Consider the following 19350-nt stretch of genomic DNA (forward strand, 5'->3'; position numbering starts at 1 on the left):
CGTCAACCAGTTTCAAAGCACATTCAGCTTTTCTATCTTTTCCAGCATGGTTTTGGTTGTTGTTTAAATTTTAGTTTAACTTCGCTTTGTTTTCAATCTCGACAGCTTACAAAGTAATGGCAACAATGGAGGCCCTACATCAAGGCCTGCAACATGTCCAGCGACTGAATTTTTTTAGATACAAAAGAAAGTTATCTTAGGGGGAGTCTGTGGTCACTGGGGTGAACTTTCTGTAGCTGCATTCCTAGAAAAATTTTGAACTGCTATTGAAAACCACAAAATGCTACACAGAAAGTTAGACTCGTCAGGGTTTGCCCATGTATTTCTGTTAATTGAGGAACAAAAATGGGGAAAAAATTGAAAGTTTATGAAAAAGTGATAACAATAAACGAAGACACTGATTACAATATCCGACTTTTTTAAACGCGTGTTAACATACAAGTGTTCCGGGACTTTGTGATTCTGATAACATTAAGCGGCGCCTACTGTATTTGTTTTTTTTGTTTTTTTTAGTTAAAACCCGATGTTACCAAGCAGCCATTCAACCATAAACCCCCCTTTTTTGTTCAACAATCAACAGAAATACAAAGGGAAACCCTGACAAGACTAACTCTATGTGTGGCCTTTTCTGGTTTAGCAAAGCAGTCTTTTTCTAGGAATGAAACAACAGGAAGTTCGTTTTCAGTAATCACAGACTCCCTCTAGGATGTTTTTTCTTTGCACAGGCAAAAGTGCAGTCGTTGGACATGTTGCAAGTGGTGATCTCCTCCCACTTTGAGAGAATTAATGTAGCTTCCGGGAAAATCAGTAAAGTATAAGAATATTTCTCCATGTCCAGTTGCATTAAAAATATCACTAAACGATCAAACATTTCAGCCATGATGGAAAAGCGCAATGATTAACCTGTCAAGCAAAAAATTGACATTTTAAAACGCTTTGACAATTTATCAATATTGAGTCAAAGAAATGCTGCAGCATAGCTAAGAATTTCTCATCCAGGTGTAGGTTAGTAAAGAATCGTGACGAAATTGAAAACAAAGTGAAGATTAATGAAAATTAAGCGTTTAGTTGAGAGTTATTGCGGTTTTAATTTGCAGTTGTAAAAATAAATGCTTTTTAAGTGTAAAAAAAAAGCATAATTTTGTCTGTCACGGACTTTTTTCAGTCAAACTGCATTTGTCCCAGAGCAGGATTGGGAAGTTTCTGCCAAGGTGGTTAAAACCACTGGTAGAAACTGGTTAAAACCGGCACGGCAAAAACTCCTTTTTGCCACTTTTATGGCAGAAACGAAATGTGCTTTTATGCAGCACAAAATGATACAGAAGTAATTACGGGCGTGTAACAAGAAATGCTCGGGAAAAACAGTTAAATGCTAAGCGAAGTGCAATTTATTTACAATATTATCACCATTCAAAATAGAGAAGATCTTATCAAGTTCAGCAGAACTAACAGGTATTATCATCCAGGAGCAAGAAATATTAACAAGATTTTCATGCACATTTTATTTATTTATTTTATTTTTTTGAAACTGGTTCCCTTAACTTGACTAGAAAAATACATTTCAGGAAATGAGGCTACTTAGTTTTGCAAAGCTATATCATGTACAAAATCTGAGTTAATAATGGCAAGTAAAACTCTGTCACATTCTTCTTGAGTGCGTGACAAATCTTATTCCAAGCACTTTTAATGAACCTTATAAGCTAGCAAAGGATAATCCCCTGTTTAAATCTGTATGTCATTTTTTTTCCCTTAAGCACCAATAAGATTCTCGTCATTCGTTAGATTAATCCAAATGTTACAAGTATCAGAAATTGAAATACTCTTTCTGAACTAAATCAAGAGCAATAGCGATGGATTTTACTTTTTACAATAATGAAATGAATTTGATTTTTTAGTATACTTAAACAAATATGATTTAGCAATTTAGAACTATTAAAGACTTTTTTAAATTTTGGCCAGTTTTTGCTGGTTTTAACCGGTTATAACCAGTTTCTGCCAATGGCAGGGCAAAAACCGGTTTCTGCCGGCAGATAGCCAACCCTGTCCCAAAGTGAGCACATTATGGGGTGCCTGCTGTATTTTAAAGTGTTTTTGAAAAATCTTGCATTTAAGAGCTAACACTGTTCACATTCCAAAGTTCACAACTTGATGGTATTTACCTGGTCAAACAAACATGCTTTCTTTCGAATTCTTCGGAATCTTCCTCGAACGGAAAACCACTGAAGCACAAAATATTTCGGATCGTTCTGACTCTTAATCTTTCCTACAGAAAAAAAAAACAATGCACACTTTATTAATGTGACTTCATTAAAATAAAAAACCAGAGGAACCTCGATAACTCGAAAGGGGCCGAATATTCGTTGCATCAATAATACGCACACACGCCTACACAGACATACAGACACACATGCCTGTATAACTCGACACTCCAAGGGAACACGAAAAAATGTCAACATAAGCAGATGTCGATTTACCGAGGTTCCGTAATTTTAATTCCTAAAGAGTTTCTGTATCACTGACTTACTAATGATGCAACAAATATTCGGCCCATTCAGCTTAGGCCAAATACCTAGTTTACTTTTCGGCCTTGGCCGAATACTATGCAAAAAACGTATTTTACTTCCACACGTTGGAAGTTTTATAAAACCGTATTCATGCTTACCATTTTTCGTTGGCATTTTGATTCAAATTTGATGCATTACCATTTTTCAGGGTGATTAGAAATGTCTGTACTACAAATGTTGACCCTCTATTACAATACCTCAAAAATGATGAAATTATTTAAAAAAAATTTTATTGCTTATTTCAAAACTAAAAACTATTCTGAACACAGGGGAAAAGTTTCATTGCTTTAGTTCAAATATTTAAAAAGTTATGAGTGGTTTTAGGCCATGCTTGCTGTGTGTTCTTATGCAAAAGAAAAACTTTAAATTGCTTTTTCTCGATGATGGTTTTTTTGTTTTCATGTCATTAGAATCCCTGAGGATTTTTTTCTATCAAAGATAGAGCTTTAAAGTAATACTTTTTGCAATTGGGATAACCTATTTGACAAAATTGTGCATTGGATAAGCATTTTATAAATTACTCAAATGTTTAGAGATTGTTAAACCTATAAAAACCACATTTAAAAAAAAAAACTTTGATTTTTTACATAATTAATCACAGAAAATTTTCCAATAAACTCATAAGCAAATGAATGCACAGATTTTTAGAGATGATTATACTGATCATTTAGCAAAAAACTTTTTTTTAATTAGTGCAAAAATATAAAAAAGCCTTAAAAATTTTAAAAAACTGAAATTTTTCTCAATTTTTTGAATTTTTAAAAAATGTAGGCAATATTTTTTAATTTTGAAAATAAATTATTGATTACGAAATAAGTATGCATGTTATGGTTTCAAATAAATATAAAATTTATTTAAATTAAAAAAAAATGTTTGAAAGGTACTATGACCCCCTTAACACATAAAATATGTCTACATAAAATTTCCAAATAAAGGCGGAAAAACAAAATATTTTTTCTGTCACATCGGGAAGGTTAATACTTTTAATGAAACAAATTCTAATACATGAAGAATCTAAATCGGTAAAATAGAAGAATAAATCATGTGTGAAGCAAAGTTAGTTTTCTCACTCAGAGTAAAATATAGAGTAAAACCTCCCTTAAGGAACACCTCCCCATTAGGGTGCGTCTTATTTTTAAAGGTGTTATTTTTTCATGAGGCACCCTCTCATTTTGTTCCTTTGGATGAAAAAAAATTCTCATATATGAAATATAAAAATTGAATAATATTTAGAGGGTGCTACCACTGCTGCAAAATTTGTCAACTTTCTCTCTTTTTATTTTTTTAAATTTATTTATTTAGCCTGGATAATAAGTAGCAATCAGTGAAAAGTTTGTATTGTTACATGGAAGTAACAAAGAGAAAAATTACAATATTGCTGAATGTAAAAGACCGAAAGTCTGAACCTGTGATATGAATGGCATTACCGAACTTTCAAATGCTTTTTTGACATTATTACATAAAATGACAACCATGAAATGCTTATTATTTTCTAGTATATATAAGAAATAGGTATTTGTGTTATGTTAAACTCAACCAACCTAATTTCATGTTGATTAAAAATATGTCAAGAGTTGATTTTTACATCATATTTTTCACAATGAATGTAATTTTAATCACTGGTAGCACCCACTAAATTATGTTCAAATTCTATGAAACTTTTATGTGTGTATTTTTTCATCAAAAGGAAGCAATTAAAGGGGTGCCCCATAAGAAATTCAAAGCTTTTTTAAAAAGTGCATTATAAGACACACCCTACTCCCCATAAGGGACATTTTTTCTGGTCGCAGTCCCTTTGAACAGGGACCCCATGTATTAGACTCTAACTAAGAGACACTCTATTTAAGGGAGACACAGAGAAAAAAATTACAACAGATTAACACAGAGAACAAATTAACACAGAGAAAAAAATTACAAAAAATTATGAACAAGTGCATAAGAAAGAGTGAATTTACTGGAATTCACGTTTCACTTTTCCTCTAAAAACTAATTGGAGAGTTTAACATTAACATATGTTAAAGAAACAAGTATACAGTCAGACTAATATAAGGTCACCCTGCACATAAGGTCACTTTTCTCAAGTCCCGGCTCACTGAATAGGAATTCTATGTTGTGTCTTATCGGATGGTTATGATACATTAATCGCTTATAAGCAGGGTTGGCAAAAACCCGGGTTTTTTTTAAAAAGCCCATGGACCCAGGGTTTTTTTTTTAAATAAAACCCAAAAAAAACCCAACTAAAGCTGGGTTTTTTAAAAGAAATGTGGGTTTTTTTGTCTTTTTTTAGGGAAAATGTAGGGTACTTGTAGCATATTGTAGCGTAAGTATATGGACAAAGCACAAGAATTGTCTTGGGGTAAAAAAAAGCTGGAAAATTTAGCGTTTTTTGAAGAAAAGTACAAGACAACGAAACCCAAGAATGGTGAAGTTTCAGATTTTTTAGTTTCCATGATTACCAACAGTTAAGGCAAAGTTACTTCTTGAGTGATAAAATCTATTGTTCCTTTTTAATTACTACATTTTTTTTTTTTTTTTGCATTTTACTTTATTGTAATTCATTTTGTTATGCAAAACTACTGTAGAACCTCAAGTAGTTTAAATCCCTATTTACTGAATTCCAGCTTAATCAAGACATTTCTTTGAATTTTATGTTGCCTGTTTTTCTATTTCTGTGTACAGATTAAGAAATATTAAACTTTTTTGTAAGATAATGAAAATACTGTACATCCTATTCTGTTTTCTGTTCGACCGTTTGTAACACCTGTTAATTTCTAAAAAAAAAAATATAACTTGTTAATTCGAAATTTCTGACGTGTCGGGTTGCAGAAAATAATTCACATGAAAGCCTTTTGGCTAGAGTAGTTTCCTTTGTACAATCTACAAATATTGAGAAAACCAGACGTGACAGGACTTAGTCAAGATAATTTGAGTTATTTATTGACCAGTTAAAGATAAAAGTTAAATATATATTTTTTAAATCTTTGAAGTATTTTTAATGCCGTTAAGAGTTAAGAAATACTATTAAAGTTCAAAATTCATTTTTTATGTCCATTGTCTGTGGTGAAGAACAAATAAAAAATTAGTTTAAATTGTGAAAGTATTTAAATTAATCAATTTTATAAAAAACTTCTCAGAAAATTTAAAAAAACCTAAAAGTGGGCTAAATAATGGGTTTTTTTAAATGGGTTTTTTCAAAAAAAAAAAAAAAAACCCATTGGGTCCAACGCAATTGGGTCCATTAAATGAGGTCACTTCTTTCTGATTTCTTTAAACACTTTCAGTGCTTAATAGATTCACTTCCAAGAATTTTTCGCAATAAACGATCCTTAAAAAGTGAAAAGTCGTATTCCCATTACGTAGCATGTAGTGCACCAAATGCAGTAGAAAGTGAAAAATATGAAGCAGTAGTAATGAGGGCACTCAGTGTGTACATATCGCACTTTTTTACCAGTCATGAGAAGCCGAAGAAAGTTTTCAGAAATCTATTCAACTAATATAACCTAATTACTGATATTTTTTTAATGTATTAAATTTTAAGAATAATTAATGTATATAGCATGTTTATCTATCAATAAATATACATGGATCGGTTATAAGGTCAGCCTGCTTATAAGGTCAGTTTCGTGAAACTCGGAGGGGTGACCTTATATTGAGATCCGACTGTATATTAAGTAACTCAGGGCCCAATACAGGCTGATTTTGCTACCGTTTTTCGGTACCTTCACAAAAATCTTGTTTCGAAATCGGTACTTTCACAAAAATCAAGTAATGAAATCAGAGGCTTCACAAATACATCGAAAATTTCACAAAAATTCGCATTTTAAAATATAAAATTTGTTTCTCTAATTAAAACAAAATATACTCATAAAATAAAACTATAAGCAGGTTTATATGAACAATCGCTTAAATAGAAACCTTTTTGTAGTGTTTTAACTCATTTTTAGCTGTTTCTGACCAAAGTGTATTTATGCAATATTATCGCAATCTTTAAACATCTGTATCCAGGAATCGTTTTTCTCATAATTTCCTATATTGTACACAGTACATAGACCATTAAGCTGAAATTACGATGGTATTTTTCGTACTTCTCAGGTTTTCAGCCCCACCCCCCCCAAAGAAACAAAATCTGTTATACTAGATGACATTTACACTTTTCGAACTAAAATTTCACTTGTTCCACTACTTCTTTTACAAAAATTAGGATGCGTCTGAAATTTCACAAAAACAGCTGATAAAAAAAACTTTCACAAAAATAGAACGATGCAATACTTTCACAAAAATAGGTAGCGAGAAAAAAATCCTGGATTGGCCCCTGTAACTGTATATTAGTATACATGCTTATATGCTCGTGTATACACGAATATACTTGAGTAGGCACATGCATGCATGTATCTGATGTATACATGTATTTATTCATATATGAACATGTTTACTCTTGTTTACACGACACGTATATACTCGTGCATACCCGCATATACTCGTACATATACTTGTAACTATAAAAATAACCGAAATATACAAATAATAGGGTTATTTGTAACAGTTTTGCAGCTGGTTTTAACTATGACCACTTTACCCCATGCTATAACCACTTTCCCCCACCCCATGGGGGTCATAAATACAAAGAGAAATGAAAATGTTATAAAACTACTTAAATCAATAATTTTTTTTCCTGAAATTCAATGTACGTGTTCTTTAATAATGCAATGTAAAATAATAACAAAAAAAGTTGAAGTATTTAAAGAAATTATTGTATTTTTTATCCACCGAAGTTGAAAATCTACGATTTTATGACCACTTAACCCCACCAGACCCTATGATATAAATGAATGCTTCTTTCCATTCTTTTCATTTTTGTCTTAAATATTCATTTATGTCATATGAAACATTAAAATAAAATTCTTTGTAATATTACATGCAATATACCGACTTCTCGGTCATGCTATAGAGACTGCAGTTTTGTCCTCGTAATGGACTTATCAGTCTGGAATAGACATGAATTATCTAGTGCATGTGGTTTTTAAATAAAGGACTCTTATATTTAAACTGTTGCTAAGGCTTCTTTTCAGTAATTGTACTGTCGAATAGTTTCAAAGTTTGAACTAATGCTAGCAATTTTTTGAAACAATTTCCCAAATCAGTTTTAAAATCATTATTAATGTATATTGAATTATTAACCACACAATCAAATGCAACCTGTGTTTTGTTTTTAAACAAAAATCAGTTAACTATTTGGAGGTCGAACAGCCAAATATTCGGCTTCGATTGAGGTCGAATATTCAGCATTCGGCCAAATCACTACTCGTTGCATCACTGTTACGTTCTGGTTCGAAATGAACATACTCACAAAACACAATGTGGACCGTATAAAAGTTAAATCAACACACTTTATTAGTTGGAGCCACTACTCCTAATTAACTCCTAATAATATATATGAAGCCACTACTTTAAATAAAACAACGCATGAAGTCACTACTTCATTAGATGCATCAACACTTTTTGCAAGAAGAAAGAACAATCTGTTTTCACTACTGTTGCCATTACAAAACAACTAATAAAAATTAAAATTTCAACGAGATTACATTTTTTGGGGGGAGTATCAAACATTGCTAAACTGACTAATACATTCACAAAATGAATACTAATTCCATTCTAAACTTTATTTTTTAAATTTTCCTTTTATTTATTTATTTTGCTTTCATTTTTAATAAGTACACAAAAAAATGCTAATATTATTTGAATACCTCATAAAGAATAAATCATTAATATTTGAAAAGGGATAAAAGCTTCTTTTCAGTCAGGTCTGTTAAAGATAGAAAGTCCTGCTCACACTTGTTTGAAAAACATGCCATTGTGCCTTCTTTGCCTTGAAGACCCCCCTCGGTACATTTTCCCTACCCTTTTAGGATTGCACCAACAACAGAGTGTGGTGGCTGACTCCCCTGGATGAATTATCTAAAAGATCCATCCAGAAAAGGATGGACCGATCCAAGAAACCACAGAATAAGGTTCTAAGAAAAGGTCAATATTGTTACAAATTCTGTAAATAGTAATTATTTTTGTGATTAATTTGTCGTAATCTAGCTAAATTTGGCGTTTATTAAATTATCTTTCATCTAAAATAATTGTAACGTAACCTGTAAATAGTTTCTTGTAATGAATATACGGTCCCTGTACATTCGGCTGAAGTATACATCCCCTCATTTCTGAATGATAAAATTTGTGAATGGAAAAGAAATAAAATAACGGTCTACGATTTTCGGGAATCTTGTGGAATATATTCAGGGTTCATACCCTTTAGGCAGAAAAAAATTCAAGCACTTTTCAAGTACTTTTCAAGGTAAAAAATTTTGTTTTCAAGGCAATATCATAAATTTGTACAAAAAATATTGTATGCAGATTTCATTTACTACAAACACATAGAAATAAGGCAATAATACAAAAAAGTATAGGAAAGCAAAATTGCTTTTCTACAACGAGAGACGCTTTGATGAAAGATCTACTGCGTTGAAAGTTTTTCTGAAAATGTTTGAAAAGTTTGGTCATAAAGAGAAGCAGATACCAAGAGGTTTAATTTTGAGGTTTTTCAAAGGTTGCAGCAGTCAGAGGTTTGTATATTTTCTAGAATCAGCAAATTAATACTTAAAAAAAAAACTTCATAAGTGCTTTTAACTTTTATGGGAAGAAACTAAAATACCCAAGTTCAATGGCATTGCCAGAGAGGATTTTTTGAAGTCACTCCCCCCCCCCCCGGTTTCAACATTTATTTCCAATATCTATACAGTGGTTTATTACAATATAAGGGCGGTTAGGACAAAAACACTACCCAGAAAGTTATTTCAGTTTTCACTATTAAGTTCTAAAAATATTAGGTTTGCAAATCATTTATAAGTATGCAAATCAATTATTCGTATGTATTTATTAGCTGTTCAGACAATAAGGCATTTCAACTGTCCTCGAGTAAATTTAAAAATTAGGAAGTAAGAAAAGTTTATGAAAGTCCACAGTCCAGTCTCTACACCTCAAAATATACAAAAGCAGCTTAAGCAGTGATAAATACTCTGAATGCAAACTTGAGCCTATTCAGCTTTCATTGATTAACTTGCAATAGACAATAAATGTGCAAGTTCAGATTTATAGAGCCATATTTCGAAATTGAAAAGATTCACAAGAAGTTGACATATATTATGACAAAAGTAGTTTTATTTTGGGGAAAAATGGGTTATTGTTGAAATTAGAATTTAAATTTAGAAAGGCAATAATATTCAGGTGATTTGTGAGTTCATAAAAAATTACCTGAAAGTTTCAAAGAGCAAAATGGGGCGAGGGGGGGGGGCAATAATTTTTAAAACTAAGACCCCTATTACTTGAATATACATATGTACAACAACAACTTTTGCTATGCATACAATTCATAAAATAGTTTATTAAGTCAAAATATTTTGCATAGAAATACCATGCCCAGTGCCTGTTGATAACCAGCAACAGGCACTGGGCCTAGCTAGGTCAATTTATTAGATCCAAATGAAGATGAATGACCCTCCTTAAGCTATCTACCCCTTTGCTGATTAAAGCCTCTTTCGGAAAGCTCCAAGTACCCACAACCTTAATAAAGTAGTAATTTTGAACATTTGAGGAAAAGGGGAAAATTGGAGATATAGGGAGGTAAAAGCATAAAAAAGAACACTACTGGATTTCAAGTGAATAATCATAACACAACCACCCCTGTTATACACCTTATTTATTTTAGCAGACATAAAAAAATGATGTACTTATAAATAAAATTATATAAATAAACTTTATATTTAAAATACAAACTTTAAGTTAATTTGTTAGGTGCTCAACTGCTGAAATTTAAATTTTAAAAAAAAAAATCTGTTATGACCAAAAATTAGGTAAAGATAATCATTCAAAATTGCAAAAATAAATAAGCAAATAATTAAAAAAGACCAAGGTAATGAATTCTTTAACTCTTTAGTTATTAAAATAAAAAATAAAATAAGCTAATCTGATGTAGCAGTGTCAAAATAACTACTAATTGCCAAAAATATAAAAATATTTACAAAATGCAAAAGGATTGAAATCTCAAACAAGGGAAGCAAATTTTCGCGAATTAAGTTTAATGTTGTCATGTTTCCCATAAAATAAACTTATATTTTACTGAAATTAAACATAAAATATGCTAATCTACGGTAGCAAATATGAAAATAACATCCGATTAGTGAATATATTTAAATATTTGCAAGATGCAAAAAGATTGAAATTTCAAACACGAGAAGCAATTTTTCGCAAAGTCTGAGTTCGTTCGACGTGGCATGTTTCCCATGAAATAAATTTATTTGTTTTTTATTAAAATTAAACAAAAAATATACTAATCTAAGGTAGCATATGCGAAACTAACATTTGATTAGCCAAAATATTTAAATATTTGCAGGATGCAAAAAGATTGAAATTTCAAACACAAGAGCAATTTTCCGCGAAACCCGAGTAAGTTCAATGTTGTCATGGTTTCCAAATTAATTTTTGTTAATTAATGAAATTAAACAAAAAATAAACTAATCTAAGGTACCATATGTCAAAATATCTTTCGGTTGTAAAAAACATCAAAATATTTACAAGATGCAAAAGGATTGAAATCCCAAACAACGGAAGCAATTTTTCTCGATGTTGCATACTGAACACATGTTCAGAAAATTGCATTAGTGAAATACTTTTTTAAAACTTCTAAGCACAATTCGTTGATTTTTGGGAGAATTTAAGCACCAGGAAACTTTTTCAAGGTTTTAAAACTTTTTCAAGGTTTTCAAGCACTTGAAAATGAACTTTTTTTTTTCAAGCACTTTTCAAGGTTTTTCAAGGGCGTACGAACCCTGATATTTTGAGAGTTCTCTTTCGGTGTGTATAAAAAGCCGTTACGCATGATAAAGAGTCAGTTTCGATTGAGAATTTGTACTGAGAGTGTATTAGCTCTGATTATTGTGAGGCATTTCGCTGTGCTGTTTTTCGTATTTGGAAGTAAATACGTGTGTAGCTGTTGAGTTTACGGTGTGGTGTGATGTTTGCTTAATTGCTGATGATTCATTCAGCAGTTGTTGACGATATTTCCTGTACATAGTGTAAATAAATTCTCTGTGTTTTTAATCAAGAACTGTGTCGTCCTTTCAAGAAAGTTGGAAGTCGTACCGGATCCGTTACAATATGAAAGAATGTTGGTAGCGAAAATTGGACTAAAATAGCAATTGGATGTTGACTTACAGGGGTTCCTGCAAATGTGTGTCAAGATAGAGAGGTTTTCGCGATTTGAAATTAGTACTATGCCAACCATAAGAAAAATAAATGTCGAGTTACTGAAGTTTCACTGTACAATGCATATATTCTTACCCAAACATATGAAAAAATAAAGTAACAAATAGAAGGAATGAGCAACTTACAGTACGATCTTGGCCGTAGGTATCGAAGAGGATGTAGTGAAGAATACGCAGCATTGATGCTGAAGCTTTTTCTAAGTTGCTCTTAACTAAAATAAAAAATTAAAAGTCAGTTGAAATACCATTCCTCCGAAAAAAGATAACAGCAAAGAAACTTCACTGCATCTTGCATGTAGTTAATAAATGAGTGATGAGTTGTTCACTATAACTCATTTAAGTATGGAAGAGTTTTAAAAAAAAAGACAGAAAAGAATACTAATTATTCATAAATGGTAAGTCAATTAAGGGTTATCATCATTTTACAAACATTTAAAAATGAAAAGGGAACTCTTAGACATAAAACTTAGAAGTGTTTCAATTTTAGAAGTTTTTAGATAGAAAATATTAAAAATTGTTTGAAAACCAAGTAATTAAATTAATTATTGTTATCTAAGTAGAGTAATGGTGAATTCCTGTGAAGCAACAATAGGTGTTCTACAGTTTCATTTTGCAGCTCATTAATACCTTTGTAACTATTTATGTAAAGTAAACGAGATAGTGTTTATTTATAACATTATCATGTTACCATGATCCCCCGTGGCAGAAAGCTGCCGACATTGTCGCAGAATGAGAGAGAGTTTGTGCAGAAAGGTTTTGCACTAAGGAGGGAAAAAAGGTCAGTGATAAAATCATTCTGCAGAACAATACCAAAGGATAGCCGTTTCACGGCAAAAATGTAACTCGACTATAAATTAAGGAAAAGGCCTGAATTTATGCAAAAAATAAAATAATCTCGATATTTTACAAAAAAAAAAAAACCTTAACCTTTGGCGATCACCAAATCGAGCGATCATTGACGACTGTGGTAGTCTGCAATATCGGAGACTGGGAGGTAGGCCATGGATAGAAACCAGTTCTAACCGGAACTTCTCACCACGTGGAGCGATTTTAAAGCAACCCTGTGTTGCAGGGTTGGCAAAAACCCGGGTTTTTTTTAAAAAGCCCATGGACCCAGGGTTTTTTGGGTTTTTTTAAATAAAACCCAAAAAAACCCAACTAAAGCTGGGTTTTTTTAAAAAGAAATGTGGGTTTTTTTGTCTTTTTTTAGGGAAAATGTGGGTACTTGTAGCATATTGTAGCTTAAATATAAGGACAAAGCACAAAAATTGTCTTCGGGTAAAAAAAGCTGGAAAATTCAGCATTTTCTGAAGAAAAGTATAAAAGACGACGAAACCTGAATGATCAAGTTTCAGATTTTTTAGTTTCCATGATCATCAATAGTTAAGGCAAAGTTATATCTCGAGTGATAAAATCTATTGTGCGTTTGTTCCTTTTTAATTACCCCTTTTTTTTTCTTTGAATTTTACTTTATTGTATTTCGCTTTGTTATGCAAAACTACTGTAGAACCTCAAGTAGTTTAAATTCCTTTTTACTGAATTCCAGCTTAATCAAGACATTTCTTTGAATTTTATGTTGCCTGTTTTTCTATTTCTGTGTACAGAGTAACAAATATTAAACTTTTTTGTAAGATAATGAAAATACTGTACATCCTATTCCGTTTTCTGTCCGTCCGTTTGTAACACATGCTAATTTCTAAAAAATATACCTTGTTTATTCGAGATTTGTGACGTGTTGGTTTGCAGAAAATAAATCAAATAAATGAAATCTCCTTTTAGCTAGAGTAGTTTCCTCTGTTCTACAAATATTGAGAAAATCAGGCGTGACAGGACTTAGTCAAAATAATTTGAGTTACTTATTGACCAGTTAAAGAAAAAAAGTTAAATACATTTATTTAAAATTTTTGGAGTATTTTTTAATGCCGTTAAGGGTTAATAAATACTATTACAGTTCAAAATTCATTTTTTATGTCCATTGTCTGTGGTGAAGAACAAATAAAAAAGAAGTTTGAATTGTAAAAGTATTTAAATTAGTTAATTTTTTAAAAAAATTCTCGGAAAAATTAAAAAAACCCAAAAGTGGGCTAAATAATGGGTTTTTTTAAATGGGTTTTTTTCAAAAAAAAAAAAAAACATTGCGTCCAACCCAATTGGGTCCAATCTGGCCAACCCTGCTGTGTTGATCAAAGAAGAGTGGCTGGCAATGCACATGTTTGTGTTTGTTTGTGTGAAAAACTTGTGCCGACTTGCCTTTTTTCACCTCTGTTGAAAAATTAGTTTAAGCCTTTAACAAATTGCTTATTTGCGGTGGGTGGCTGTCGCATGCTGCAGCAACAGAAAACGGATGGAATATTTGATAAATTGTGTTCTATTTTGGGCTGACCAATCGTTATTCAGATAGGGGTGCTCACATGAATGAAAATCTTCTCTCTTAGGAGGAGTTATATATTTTTTTTCTAAATGCATATTCTAATTAAATTATTTTTTCTTATCATGGAAAGGGAACTTTTGTTTGCTCCAGTACTTGATTTAAATTCTGTTTTTTACATGAGGGAGAGGGCAGGGGTGCTCAGCCTGGAGGGGGGGGGGGTCATGGTGCAGACTGAGACATTAAAATTTGTAAGGAGGGGGGGGGAGTTGTTTTGAGGGGTATTTTTTTCATTGGGGGCTTCACAATATTGAAGGGGGTGCATCCTTGCCCTTAGGTGGGGGGGGGGGGGCAATCCCGGGGTGGTATTTCTTTTTTGCTTTAGTATTTTAATAAAATCCTATTTTCTTCTGGGGGGGGGGGTTAAATTTTCAATTTGTTCTGACTAAAATGTGTTTTTCAATTAAATTTACTTTCCTTTTGGGGAGAGGGGGATACTTTGTTTATAATCCTGTGTATTGCATATATATATATATATATATATATATATATATATATATATATATATATATATTATGGGAGGGTGCCCTTTATTTATTCATTTTTTTTCTCCAATTCACATGCATGTTTTAGTTTTTTTTCCCAAACTGTAATGCATATTTTAATTAAATTCATTTTCCTTTTGGGGGGAGGGGAATACTTCGTTTTAGTTGTGTAAAATGTATATTTTAATTTTGTTTTTTATGGGAGGAGGAGTGATCCACATTTATTTTTTCCAATCACATGCATGTTTTAGTTTTTTTTTTTTTTTTTTTTTTTTTGGGGGGGGGGGGGGAGCCCACCGAACTGTAATGAATATTTTAATTAAAACTTATTTTTTCTTCAGATCTTATTTCTTTGAGTATAGATGCTGCATCTGTATTTTTCTGGTATTAAGAACTACAGATAAGTAAGTGCTAAGAGATTAAGACTGAAAACTTAAATTTGAGAGTGGCATCTCTGTTTAAACAATCACCCCCTGCTATAACATAATTTACACTAGCATTACATAAATTAGCCTAATAATTCACATTGCTTTTGGTTGGATTTTTTTTTCTTCTACTTACTAATTGCTGATACCATGGTGTTAATATTTACCATAGATTTAGCTCAAGGTTACTTTTTTCCCCCTAGAGAAAACTGATAATCTGTTGGAAACCCTGATACTGAGCTTTAATGCTTTTCGTTTTGTATAAATGAATTTACCTAAACAAGAAGTTGTGTGAAATTTGTTAATAAATAAATAAATTTTTCACTTTTGAAATAAACTGCACTTAAGTTTGTCCATTAGTTCATTTTTCACTTCACGGCGCACTCTTGCAGAAAGAAATTAGGTCCAGAAAACTTGTCGCAGAAAGTAAAATAAAATTCTGCCACAGAGCCATAATCATATGTTAATGAATCACATAATCATGGCAGAAATTATCATCTTGTTCAGAATATCAGATGAATGGTAACCAAATTAGCCATATGAAGCAATGAGAAGCAAAGGGATGTAAGTGGACAGTTTCAAGTTTTGAGTAAAATCAGGGCCCAATAGAGGCTGATTTTGCTACCATTTTTCGGTACCTTCACAAAAATCTTGTTTTGAAATCGGTATTTTCACAAAAATCAAGTAATAAAATCAGAAGCTTCACAAAAACATCGAAAATTTCACAAAAATTAGCATTTTAAAACATAAAATTTGTTTCTCTGTTTAAAACAAAATTTACTCATAAAATAAAGTTCTAAGCAGGTTTATATGAACAATCGCTTAAATAGAAACCTTTTTGTAGTATTTTAACTCATTTTTAGCTGTTTCTCGCCCAAGTGTATTTATGCAATATTATCGCAATCTTTCAACATATGTTTTGGGAAACCGTTTTTCTTATAATTTCCTATTTTGTACACAGTACATAGCCCATTAAGCTGAAATGACGATGATATTTTTCATACTTCTTAGGTTTTTAGCTCCCCCCTCCTCACACCTCCCCAAAAAACGAAACCTGTTAAAAATAATACTAGATCACATTTACACTTTTCAAACAAAAATTTCACTTATTCTACTTCTCTTTTACAAAAATGAGGATGCCTCTAAAATTTCACAAAAACAATGCTGATAAAAAAAAAACTTTCACAAAAACAATGCTGATAAAAAAAAAAACTTTCACAAAAATAGAATGATGCAATACTTTCACAAAAATAGGTAGCGAGAAAAAAATCCTATATTGGCCCCTGAAAATGCGTTTGAAAATAGCTTCCTAGGTTAATTTTTTTCTTCTGAATCATGCTGTACAGCAACACCTACCACGACTACTAGTACTATCGCTTGCCCCAAGACACAGGAGAAATTCACCCACCATTTTTGCTGGTTATCGCAAAATTTTTAATTTTCACACTAACCTACCATTGCTTCTCCCTGCCTCATATGTTATACTAGCTACTAGCTGCACCCACACCAGGGGTGCCCATCCCCCCCCCCCCCAAGTTCAATAGCACAAATTCCCCTTCCCCCCATTTTCTCAACCCTCTTTCCTTCCCCCCCCCTCTTTTTTATTTTGTAGCTCTCTTTTTAATTTTTTATTTTAAAAATATGTTAATTAATTTATTTTTTTAACATTTTTTTTATTTATTTGTTTATTTATTTATTTTTAATCATTATTATCATCATTATTTTATTAGAAAAGTTCTGTGATACGCCAATGACAAACACACACACACACACACATACAAACTAAATAAATAAATGAAATGAAATATAAAACAAAATAAAATAAAATAAATAACTTGAATCAAAAATAAATCAATAAATAAATTTAAATAGAAAAATTTTGAAAAATAAAAAATTCCCCCCAGAAATTTTGATGGCGCAACTTGCACCATAATCCCCCCCCCCCCCCCCCGTGGGCACCCCTGATCCACACAGCAAGAATTTCGTGCTAAGAATTTAAAGGAAGTCCCTTGAATAAAAAAATCCATTCCCCTCCCCCATGTTTTTACACCAAGTTTGATGCCTATGGCGGCTGTTTAAATACATTTGGAATCAGTATTAATTAAACAATATCTATCTTTTTCGTATTTTCTATACCTATAAACAATATCTATCTTTTTCCTATTTTCTATACCTACTTCCAGTTGCGTTTTGTGTCATTCACCTTTTTACGCCAATTAAATTAAGTATGCAAATATGTAACATAAAATAGATACAGCGAAAAATCCCTTCTTCAATAGCTAAATCACGGTACATCTAGGACAAAAAGGAAATCCCGCACCCTGTATGAAAAATTCAACTATAGAAAAGCTATTGTCTCAGAAAAGGAAAAAAAAACTCTAGAACTAAAAAAAAAAACTCCCCCGGTCTGATGTTAAATGATCAATCATACTTTTTAACTAAAATGTGTGAACACCCTTTAAAAAACCTGAATGCAATCCTTTGAAATCTGAAATATTTTGTAAAAAAAAAAAAAAAAAACTAGTATGTTGTGGCCATCACGAAACTTTCTTCTATATTTTTCTTTTTTTTCTGATCCTTCCCCATGCTTGACGAGGAAGCAATATTCCCAACAAAAACAAAATGACACATGCAAAAACTGAAAGTTATTTTAAAAGCCTTGCTTGAATTAATTACAAATATTTTATTTGTTAACAAACATAAGATGGCAACAGTCAAAAATTTTAAATCGAGATAATATTTCCGATCATTTCCATTCATTTAAAATCACGAGAAATACGCAGACGACAATCTGTTACGATTTATCTTTCTTATTGTTGCATTAATAAAGCTATTTTTATTCAAAAAAAAAAAAAAAAAAACCAACACCTTGGAGCGATTGGCGTCAAAATTGAACCAAAGCCTGTTTACATATGGATTCACATATATTCCAAATTTCAACCAGAATGTAGCATTACTTCTTGAGATAGGGCACTCACAATGGAAAAAAAGAACGGGCGATTGCGCTACCCCCCTTTTTAGCTGTTGACACCAAAATAAAATCAGCTCTTATACCCACTAAGGACTACTTGCCGATAAATTTTTCTTTCATTCCGTTCATTATTTCTTGAGATACAGCCGTCACAATGGACGACAATAAACGTTCTATAGCTCAACCCCCGTTTGAGTTATTGACACCAAAATTGAATCAGCACCTGTTCCTGTTACAGGCAACATATGGACCAAATTTTGTTTGATTCCGCCAGTTACTTCCTGAGGAATAGCAATCACGCGTAACTCAAAAAACGTCCCATTGCTCCACCCCCTTGGAGGAATTCGCGCCAAAATCCAATGGGCACAAGTTCACATAGGGGCACATATGTGTACCAAATTTCGTACGATTTTATGCGGTAGTTTTTGCTGTAGAGTGGCCACAAAAAACTGGTCACACAGACGTGACACACACACATACACACACACAGACAGACAGACATTTTCCAAAAATAGTCGAAATGGACTCAGCACACCTAAAAACGTTCGAATCCTTCGAAATTCGAAAATTTGCACGAATCCAATACTTTCTTCTATATATTAGATATAGAAGAAAGTAAAAAAACAAATAATCCGCAACTACATTGTGTATCACCAAATTCACCAAGCGACATTCAAATTAAAAAGAAAATCAATTAACATTCGCACAATGAATTTAACAAAAATGACAACAGCGCAATAACCAAATCAAGAAATCACCGGTTCTACTATTCGAACGCAATCGTATACTGAAGATGACGTCCCAGCAGAAACGAAAATCATTTACAGGGGGGAGGGGATGTTTGCCCCCTAATTAGGCAAAAAGTGTGAAATTTTTTAGCTTAATTAGTTAATTATGAAAAACTAATTAGAAATTTAGAATTTGGGCTTTGTGGTGCAGACCCCTGGGGTACGTTCGAATTTTTTGCCAAGTTTCAGGGCTGTAGGTGCTATGGGGTCTTCTGGCCATCGGGTACAAACAAAGAAGCAAAGAAACACCGTCACCTTTACATATTTAGATTAATTTGCTTTTGTCTTTTGGAATAGTTTTTTTTCATTTTTTATTTATTTTAAATTTGTTATTTTAATTAATGTAGAGAAATTTAGGATGGTAAATGCATTTAAGTTTAACAA

The 19350-nt window shown here is 32.0% G+C and overlaps 1 protein-coding gene across 1 annotated transcript in view; it reads right to left on the reverse strand.

The window, feature by feature from the left end:
- Positions 1–19350, reverse strand: part of LOC129216849 (uncharacterized) — an 89082-nt gene that overhangs the window by 68732 nt on the left and 1000 nt on the right. The window contains exons 2-3 of the mRNA XM_054851061.1: positions 11996–12081; positions 2160–2263 (exon numbers count right to left, since the gene is read on the reverse strand). Of these exons, the coding sequence (XP_054707036.1) occupies positions 2160–2263; positions 11996–12081 (190 nt within the window). The remainder of the gene's footprint in view (positions 1–2159; positions 2264–11995; positions 12082–19350) is intronic.

Source organism: Uloborus diversus, chromosome 2, assembly GCF_026930045.1.
Source record: "Uloborus diversus isolate 005 chromosome 2, Udiv.v.3.1, whole genome shotgun sequence".
Taxonomy (NCBI): Eukaryota; Metazoa; Arthropoda; class Arachnida; order Araneae; family Uloboridae; genus Uloborus; species Uloborus diversus.